Here is a 10,391-nt window from a genome sequence, read left to right as displayed (position 1 = left end):
CGGATGTGCATATGAATGATGTTAGTAGTTTAAGAATGGCAGTCCCATAGACCTATGCTGTTACTGGAAGTTATTTTTTACTGTGGCATGTTCTCTTATACTGACATTAGTCCCACTGGTTCCTTTAAATGTACTCCTAAAAGAAAACTGCAGTTGTAATATTGTCCTCATGTTCCATGTCGATTGGTCAGGATGGGACAAAATGGATGTCACGTTGATGCTTCTAAGAGAGGCAAAGTAGCTTCGGCCAAAGAACACACTGAGCCATTATGTTAAAGTAAACGACAGCACTTCCTAATGTCGTTTGGCAGTGGTAGCACTGGGCAATTAGGCTCTCTCTTAATGTGACGCTGGGAACATTTCTCCTCAAGGTTAGCGCCTCATTTCCCCACGATGGGTCTGCCGGGCAGCAGCTGATGCATTCTGGGAGCTGGGGGGCGCGAGTTAAGACAGGTGTCTGCCACCTTGGAAACCTCCCCACGCAGCTGGCACCAGCTGGTACCCCTGATGCCCTATCCGGACGGTCTGCTCTCTCCTTTCTGCCGAGGGGGCATGTCAAGGGCAGCCCCGGTACAAGCTCACTCACAGGGCATCCATGCCATGACATGACCTGGCCACTAGGGGACCATGCAGGCCAACAGTGATGGGGAGGAGTAATGTGGTGCAGCAGAAGCATGCCCGTTTGGAGACCTACTCTAGCATCCCTAATGAACCGGCAATGATGAGACCCAGCAGTGCCAGAGGGTCAAAGGCAGCTTCAGCGGAGGACACTACACAGCACACACTGGGATACAGACTTTGCATTGTGTGAAGATGGTCTCTTTGGATGTAGAAGATATTTTTCCACTATTAGGGGTGAATGGAAGATGAATTAAAAGTGAACCATTATCAAAGCATGGTATACATGTACAATACTAGCTTAATGTAAAGAAAACGCTCTATTCCAAAATGAATGCAATATAATAAACATAAGCATTGTGAATGCGAACAGAGTGTTTTCAGTCTGGTGAAATCACCTGACATTATAACCACATTACCTATCAGGCACTGCACCATAGTGATTCCCATTTCAGAATGTGGTAATTTTCTTAATACGTCTTTAATGGGGAAAGGGGTACAATTATTTAAAAGGGTTTCTATGCTGACCATTATCTGAAATCAACCGTAATGATTGCAAAGTTTTATGTTAATGACCATTATCACAGTGACTACCCTATCTGCCAAATTACCATGCATTTCTTACTTGCTACTATGTGACTTAATTTTTAGCCATGTGGTTGTGATGTTATCTAGATTTATATGTTATCACTATTCAAACCTAGAATACTGAACCTATGTTGGTCTTTTGAAGTTGTTAGCACCATACAGTGTACAATCATTAGCCTCATAATGGATAATATCCATGCAGAGATTTCATAGTCTACATATTAAACAAAGTGTTCACCCTCAGCACAAAGGTAATTGTGAATCTATAATAATAATTTGTTATAACACACGCTGACTCGCTGTGTCGGATGCCACATGGATCCTTTGAGGTGCAGACTGTTGATTACTGTAAATGAGAGCTGTTTCAGGGTGGATTGTGGGTAATTATATGCAGTGCACCCTGGGGACCGGTGGTGGGACTCAGGGGACAGTGACTCCACACAAGAGAGCGACTATGAAGAGAGCAACATATGCTAGGCTATCGACTCAGAGCAGTACAGTGCATGTACAACTATTCAACAGGGCTATCTTTTAATTGTAATATCAATGATATGTCACAGAATCCCTATAACGCATTCACAAGAAAAGTGTGCATATTTTTATGTGATTGAACAGCATTATGTCTGAATGAACCTAAGATGCTTAAAGAAAACAGATGCAGCTGTAGTTTTCTTCCAAACTAGCTACTAATCAAATAAACATATAATCAAAGTTAGATATAAAATCAAAATGAGAATCAAAACTGACAACTGAATAGGCTTCAGAACAATATTCATGACAATAAGTAAACAAGAAATTGGGGTGACAGCACAATCAGGCCGACATTGTAATCGCAGGGATACAATTACAATTGGTCACAGCAACTGCAACACAAATTCATGGAGAACATGAACAGGGCTGTCAAGAGTTCAATATTACTGGCAAGGATAATAAAGACAATAAAAATAGCATTGTATAGGCCTAAATATATGTTTTTATAATTGTCTTTATTACACACACATACTGTACATTGGGAATTAAATTCAAATTAGAATGCACTGTGTGGTAAAGTTTCAAACCACGCTGGGAGCCCAGCAATCTCGTTCTCTTCACTTGAGCTCATTTCGCCACTAATGACTTTGCCCCCTGATGCAAGCCAAGGGATTGGCAAAGGTCCTTGAAACAAAAAAGGGAAATATAGCAATTACTGGGACTTTCATCGGCAAGAAAAGAGATTAAAAACCCTTGTGGTTGTATAAGCACCAGAGTTGCAAACCATGACTTTTTCCGTAATACGCATATATTCAAACTGCAGTTCTGTTTTCAATACATGACATGTATTATTTCCACAACCTTAATGCAATCTCCTTAACATGATAATGGCATCAGATGTGTTATGTATTACTAATCACGATTATAGCCTTTGGTGGTAGCAATGCATGTTGATTTCAAAATGCTGTGCATGTACGGAAAGAAAAGCTATTGCTTTTTAACACGGGCCTAAGGGACTGAAATTGTCCCCTAGTCTCTATATACCCATTGACACAAAGGGTCTCTTAACAATTTCAAATTATTACTTTATTTTCTCTAATATAATCCACCCCCTTTATTAAATCTTTCACCTTCTGGGACTTTAGCGATATAATCATATTACAGTGCTAAGATGTTTACATTTGAGAGACAGGCAGCTTTACTTGTTATGAACATGTAGCCTATACCCTAAGGACTGTTAAAATACGTGTGCATGCTATTTGGTCTAAATGAGGCTCGGGTCACCCATTACCTCAGGGCATCAGGCTAAGGCTGACTGAGCAGAAAATGGCCCCTGATATCCATAGATGAGATCCATTATACATTAAGCATGCTTGTAAATATTCACTAGTCAAACCATTTGAATGGAAAATATTGTTTTGTTCAGAGGTCGGTGGGAATGTTGTCTCTAGAGGAAGTCCCATTAGAATAGGACCAACGATGACAATAGGAGACATCTATAGGGGACTGGAGAGAACATTAAGAGTTGTTTTACATGTTTGACTGCAGGACAGCAATGATACCAGAGAGATACATGATGGGTACTTATCACACTGGACTCATCTGGTTTAGACACCACATCCAATGATACCAGAGAGATACATGATGGGTACTTATCACACTGGACTAATCTGGTTTAGACACCACATCCAATGATACCAGAGAGATACATGATGGGTACTTATCACACTGGACTAATCTGGTTTAGACACCACATACAACATCCATTGGAAAATGATAGTTATAAATCAAAGTGAATTGGAACTGCATTGCTGCAACATATTATACTGTCACATGTGGTTAACAAAAAAAATGATGCATTGGGATCCTCAGAGTAGCCAATCCTACAAAAATGTATAACATTTGTTAGATTAGTGGTTTGTCTCTGTGACAGGCCTGCATGGCCTAAAATGATTGTATCATGTTGAAGTCCAACTATGGTGTTACTGATTGTTTTTGTTTCTAGCCTCATATACAATTTTAAGAGCCAGGAACAACGTGCTCTGACAGATATATTCTTTATAAGAGAGTCGTGGTCTCTCTAATTTGACACAGTTGTCAGATATAAAGCTCCTTAGAGAGTGTGGCCATGCTCTGGGTAAGAATGGGGATTAAATTAACACCCCCACATCTTGTGACCCCAATAGTGCAGAATAAAACATACACCATGACTGAATCAAAGACTACTTCATGCTTCAGACCTCATTTTATGGACTTGGTCTTCTAAAAAGATGGGGTTTTGTTTTGTTTTCTACGTGTTGTAATATATTTATATTTATTTAACTAGGCAAGTCAGTTAAGAACAAATTCTTATTGAATGATACTAAATTGAATGATATAAAACAATATTGTATAATATAACCGACTTATTACATGGCATCGTTGAACACTTGTTTCTGATTGAAGGGTATTCTAGAACGTGCATTATTTCCCTATCTGATATATTTGGACATGTCATCTTCAGACACCTTTGAAGCTTTACTGCAAAAAACACCATGAAACAGTTGATATAACCTTTCATTATGTACCCCTCATAATGTTGTAAAATCAACACACATCTTTCATATAGGTACTGTAATTTAGTGGTAAAGGACACCCACTGCCACAAACTTGACATAATGTAGCAGTACTATTGAAAGGGACATTTCTAAAATCTTCATAATCTCCAGCCCAAACGCAACATCAATATATGTGAACATTGTGTTTCTATGTTTTATAGCAAAAAAGATAGGAAGATAAGTGTTTCCATTGATATCATCGATGTGCATCGTGGGATTTTAACTAATTATGAGTAGGTATTGCCTAATAATGGTCTACTAAGTGTTTGATGATGTCCTTGGAAACACATCTTCCTCTATATTTTTTACTACAAAACATAGAAACGCACCATTTTCACATATGTTGATGTTGACGGTGGTGCTGGAGATGATGAATATGAAGTTGAACATTTTGGAAAATATCCTTTTAATTTCATATCAAATGGACTGACACAGAAAACCTTATCAATTCGACAGTAAAATAGATCATATCACATTCTAATGAAAGCATAACATTCTCTTAAAATGTCTGTCCCCCTGTGCAGCCAGTCAGTCTTCTGCAGATGACGTGATGAATAGGGAACACTGATGGAATATGCATCAAAGTCGAGCTCATGATTTATGTAATAGCAGTCACTTGGACAATGATTAGCTGCTCTGTCAAGCGTGTAATACGAGAGGTACAACCCCTGGTTTATCAGTCATTTATCTGAAGAGTGTCCTGATATTATCACTGGATCCTAATGTCATCATTATGCCGCGCAGCATGTGCGGGCCAGTGTATCACAGTGCCGGCGACAGAGCCTGTCAGGAGTTCAAGCCTCTTCATTTGCAAAGTGCTCAGACATTGTTAACACTGTCAACAGTAAAATAGGACAATCCACAAAATTCCAGAAAAAGAGGGATAGCAGTACAGAGGCACTGAATGAGTGTAGACCAGTGGGTATGAAGAATTGTGTGTGGGGGGGGGTTGGGTGTAATGCAGTTGTCAAGCTTATTTGGTAGAAGGATGTAAACAATACATGAGAAATAAGCATACAACTAACAAAAAAATATATGTCTCTCATGCAGTACTTCAACTATAATGGGTTTAATACAAATTCACACGTACTGTACATTACGAACAATACAGAGCCCAGGAACTCCAATGTGAGGCCCGGGAAGCATTTCTTCCTGATGAAAATTCACTCACATACCTGTGAAAGAATGATGGTGTTCATATCTCCCAGGACTTTCCTCTACTCCTCAAGCATGCTGGGTATTATAAACGGCAGCTCCTCCCACGTCAATATCAGGAGAAGTCTGCGAACAAAGGAAAAGGGCGAGACAGAGACAGACAGTATAGGACAGAGCCATGACAATCATACGTACAGGAGTGGATGGAAGAAATTGCTCATAAACAATCTCTGTGTTCATGAAGAAGGTCCTGTTATTCTCACAAACATCTGGTACCATAGGCTACACTAAGAGGAAGCTGTACTTTAAGTCCATCAACACCTCACACAAACAAATATAGTGAGGGAAACTGAACAGGAAAAGGAGCTCTTTGAGTTTCAAACAAAAGAGATCAGCCTTGCTGCCAACACAGACAGGGCACCACACCTTTACACTGATGCTGCTCACAATCAAAGGAACAGCCGTCACCAGTGGAACTGTGTTTTTAAAGGATATCTTAAAAAGATTAAATTGTGTGCCACTGATGGAAAACAATTGGGACTGGAAGCTTTACTGTACAGGCCATTCTCTCACTCACACACACACACACACACGCACACACGCACGCACGCGCATGCATGCACGCACACACACACACACACACACACACACACACACACACACACACACACACACACACACACACACACACACACACACACACACACACACACACACACACACACACACATTATTCATTTGACCTCAGAGTTTTTCCTGTTTTGTTAAATATTTCCACTCATTTGATTTGAATGAATACCACTGTGGTGACGCTTAAACCAATACATAATGTATGTGACTTGGATGTTTCAATACAGCATTGAGCAAGTACAATGGGTGAGGGCAAAAGCAGGAGTAAATATAACAGATAAAAAAACAAAACTTCTTAAAGCTCATTTTAGTTACTACAACATCTTTGTTTGCTAAAATTGGAAAACTCCAATGTAAACGGTTGTAAGAGCAAGGTAGGCCTATATTTTTGTTGGCACATAATCATTAAACCAGAAGTCATGGCATCATGGCCCAGCATTTCCAGCAGAGGGGGCTGCTTACTGCAATCATATGGTGATTAATTGAGCTTGATTCTCACCATGCTGTGAACATAAGCTGTCCTACATGAAGTTATGTGAATAAAGGTCGCAATGCCTCTAATAATCCCTAACTCACTTACTTATAGCCTACATCAGAATCACATGCAGAATTAAGAAAAGTGTAATTTATATTATCACTCATGCAAGCTCATATCAAACCAGGTTATGTTCATTTTTATTAGGTCTAATTGTGCATGTTCCTCTAATTAGCTAACGAGAGACAAAAAGCAGGTTTAGAGCAGCAAAATGCAAATGACTTAGAAATTGCACAAAAAAGTAAATGGCAAGGCTGAGAATCATCTTTCATTGAAATGTCAGAGATAAATGGCTCAAATGTCACATCAATTAAAACGGGGGACAGTTAGTAGTTCATTAGAGAGAGCCATATTGCACCGTCGGGTAGCGCTGCCAACCCTTGCTATCTGGGGCAGACTGGCAGAGGGTCCAGATGGCACGGAAATCCTCAAAGATTTGAAAATGTTCTCTGCAGGGGTGGCGTTTTCTCCCCGCTCCCACCCTTACCACTGAGTGGGGTGTGGGCCTTGCCTGGCTTGCCACCCACAGAAGCTCAATTGGAAACTTGCATGGAAATATAGTACAGAGAAAGTGTAGAGAGTAGGCCTACCTAGCTGCTGCAAGCTCATGAAGATACATGAGTTATGAGTGGATCAAAGAAGCACCAGGAAAGTTGTGGGTGTCACAAATATTTTCATGTAAGTATTCTAGTGGGTGAGATTTGTTTAACTATATATTTTTCCTACGTGCTTTTAAAAGTTTGATTAGGCATACAGCCTTCATAAGGATGACAAATTGTATATTAACTGAATACTATAGTGCATGTGTGATTTTAGTAGTAAATCTGCATCATTTGCTGTGGGGCATAGGGGGAAGCATGTCTGTCCAAATACGGAGTAAAGATAAAGTAGATGCAGCCGTTTGCCTCTTTTGATTGGCTGCCTCCTACACGTTCTGGGAGAAACCAGGAAGAGAAACAACTACACATTGTTACATGGAGCAGGCAAGTATTTGGAAGCATTTGGGCATTATATAAAGTTGTAGGCTACGTTCTTGTTTGTTATTTTCCTGACAATATATTAGGCTACTGTCAATATTACTACACTTACACATGCCTTACATGTTTGCAAATGTTTTTGATGTTAGAAGATATCAACGTGTGCTGCGCGCCTCATTTCCTCGCTAATAGCTGCATCGTCCTTGTGACTCCCCTATGTAGTTGAAGTTGAGATTTGAAATGGTTAGGGTCATGTTCAGGGTAGGGACAGTATGCGCGCGAATTCCAGAGTAGTTAGCGCATTATTTTGTCTCGCGAGGCCATCCAAATCTCGTGCTGACCACTGACACAGTGTTAGACTAGTTGTATGGATTTGTCTGTTCATTATGTGTACAAATAGGCTAAATAAACATAGTATACTGTAAGCTATACTTAAATGCATACACAGTTATTTGCACCAAATTTATAAAATGTATATTAGGCCTAATCACATCAAACAGCTGAACTCTATATTCCTCCTTATCATTTTACATTTTTGGTTACGATACCCATAGTTTGTTTAGGAGTCAAATATTGTATGTGTGTCATATGTGTAAAGTACCCCAGTGTCAAAGCTGTTTCATTGCTTGGTTTGCTATTGTGGGCGCTGCTCTGCAACATTGCAGCTTGATTGTCTTAGTTCATAGCCCCCCCTCTCCCCTCCCCCAACCTGGGAGTTGCTGGAATAGTTAGGGAGGAGTTTACGTGCTCTCCTTTTTCCTGGAAGCTATTATGTGGTTACTGTAGATAGAGAGGAAGGGAATTGAGCTATAGGTCCAGTTAAACAGATCTAAATCACTTAAATTATTATGACAGCAACAAATTATTGTATCATGGTTATGTTTTTGTCTGTACCTCCTGTTTACTTTAACAAGTGCATGATGATAGTGGGGAAACGTAAACCCATTGTTATTTCTAGACTTTATAACTGACGTGTGCAGGCCTGTATAGAAAATAGAGATTTCTTGGAATCAATGTGACCTTTATGTATTATAACCCCCATACCTCAAAAAGTCGCAATATAACATAGTCAATCATCTCTCCTTCCCTCAAAGTAAAAATAAAAAATAAAGTGCTGTCTGGTTATTGCCAAAATCCATCTCAGTCGTCAGAAAAGCTGCACGTTTTCACTGTTGTTAAGGGCTGGAAACCGGAATCCCCTTGGAGTTGCACCCTAAGGAACAAATTTAATGCTAGGAAAACATCCCGGCCATCAACCAAAAATGATGGATTGAAAATAATGTTGAGCTATCTAGGGAATCCCTCACCAGACAAGGGAACATACTGCATTGTTTTTCTCATTTATATGATATATAGAAAAGAAATGCGGGGAAAAAACGAGCGATTTATTGGTTAGATGGGCAGATAGGTTTTTTTTCTCCATAAAACAAAGAAATACAGGATTTTAATGCAAGGATCATGTCACATCATGACATTGTTTCAAGGGTAGGTGTACAAATCATTAACATTTGACTCTTACGTGGCTTGCTTGCTTTACAACAATTCCTTTGATATAGAATGTGTAAAAACATTCTGAAATTTAGCCACCTACATGAGTACAACATTGCATATGTTTCCCTACCAGGGCAATGACATGAAGAGTCCGAGTCAGTGCAGACAGAGGACCATCTCGTTGCAAAGTCCCCTGGGAAAGATCCAAGTCAGCGGATGTGAAAATGGTGTGCACACCATCCAGATCTTAATGGATGTTCCACTTGCAGAAAGGTACTGTACTGTACAGCCACCGACATTCTAAACAAAGGTGTGCAATTTACCGTCAGACAGCATCCACCCGTGTGATCGAGTGCTCCCAATTCCTCATTGGAAGCAGGGGCATTTTTGTTGATCCCCTAAGAAATATCCCAAAGAAAGTTGGGCAAAATATAGGAGACACTAGAAATATGAGGGGCACTAGAATACAGTTGCGCTTGAAATTTGATTTCTGATGGCACATTATTCCTGCAGTATATTTGAGATCTTCTGAAATCTAACAGTTTATTACCAACAGGGGTGACTATTAGAGTGGAAGGCTAGGGCCAGCTAAGGGCATAGGGAACATGGCCTTTTCTGTACTGTATACCGGTATCTATTTTGCTTCCTAGTTAGAACTGATATTTATCAGTTCTAGAAAACCCCTTTTACACTCCTCAAACAGGTACAGTGGGATTTCAGAACAATCATTGTTCAATAATATTGACTATTTGCAATCTTGAATGATTGGAACTGATTAAAATCTGCATAAATAAGTATGTCGTCTTTAATTTTCAACAAATTCCAATTTTCAAATTGGTTTTGATTAGATGGAAATTAAATATCCCTGTATCACAGATTCAAATTTGATCAACTTGATTGGTTTGGGAAATTAAAGCTTTTTCACATTCACCAAAACGGAAGTCACCCTTTTAGTAATGTATGGAAAACTGTAATTTATGGAAACATATTAATGCCCTTGTATATTTTAAATCAATATGTCTGCTACCTAGCTGTCTCCCATCCCCTAAAATTCATCAAGCAGTAAAAACATTATACTTGTTAATCAGCAGAAGTGTAGAAATTAATAATATGGAATGTGATTATCGAATATGTCCTGTAACCATGCACAAGCACCTTTTCTGCCCCTCGTTCTGGATGTGGTTTAATTTGTGTGTTCAGGTTCAGTGAGAATATGCAAATGAATTTAATGATTTGCATCAGTAGATGCTGCGTTTAATATAATTTGCTATGTCGGTCATCAGAGTAGTTTCTATTAGGCTGCAATGTATCTTCCCAAATGTAAGAACA

At 39.4% G+C, this 10,391-nt stretch overlaps 1 protein-coding gene and 1 long non-coding RNA gene across 5 annotated transcripts in view; one reads left to right on the top strand and one right to left on the bottom strand.

The window, feature by feature from the left end:
* Positions 1–2,240: 2,240 nt before the first annotated feature.
* LOC118369739 (uncharacterized) lies at positions 2,241–7,287 on the bottom strand. Its single transcript, XR_004822668.2, has 3 exons — positions 7,185–7,287; positions 5,450–5,555; positions 2,241–2,361 (listed from the first exon to the last, which is right to left on the bottom strand). It is a non-coding gene; the product is annotated as an uncharacterized LOC118369739 (long non-coding RNA).
* Positions 6,787–10,391, top strand: part of mgmt (O-6-methylguanine-DNA methyltransferase) — a 45,809-nt gene continuing 42,204 nt past the window's right edge. The window contains exons 1-3 of one of the 4 annotated variants that reach the window (XM_035754397.2): positions 6,811–7,272; positions 7,444–7,577; positions 9,196–9,335. In XM_035754397.2, the coding sequence (XP_035610290.1) occupies positions 7,569–7,577; positions 9,196–9,335 (149 nt within the window). In that variant the 5' untranslated portion in view covers positions 6,811–7,272; positions 7,444–7,568. Of the gene's footprint in view, positions 7,273–7,443; positions 7,578–9,195; positions 9,336–10,391 lie in introns of all 4 variants that reach the window. The other 3 variants (XM_035754394.2, XM_035754393.2, XM_035754396.2) reach the window with 3 other exon arrangements.

The sequence above is a fragment of the Oncorhynchus keta genome, chromosome 36 (genome assembly GCF_023373465.1).
Source record: "Oncorhynchus keta strain PuntledgeMale-10-30-2019 chromosome 36, Oket_V2, whole genome shotgun sequence".
NCBI classification, from domain to species: Eukaryota; Metazoa; Chordata; class Actinopteri; order Salmoniformes; family Salmonidae; genus Oncorhynchus; species Oncorhynchus keta.
This window is presented reverse-complemented; position numbering and strand designations above follow the sequence as displayed.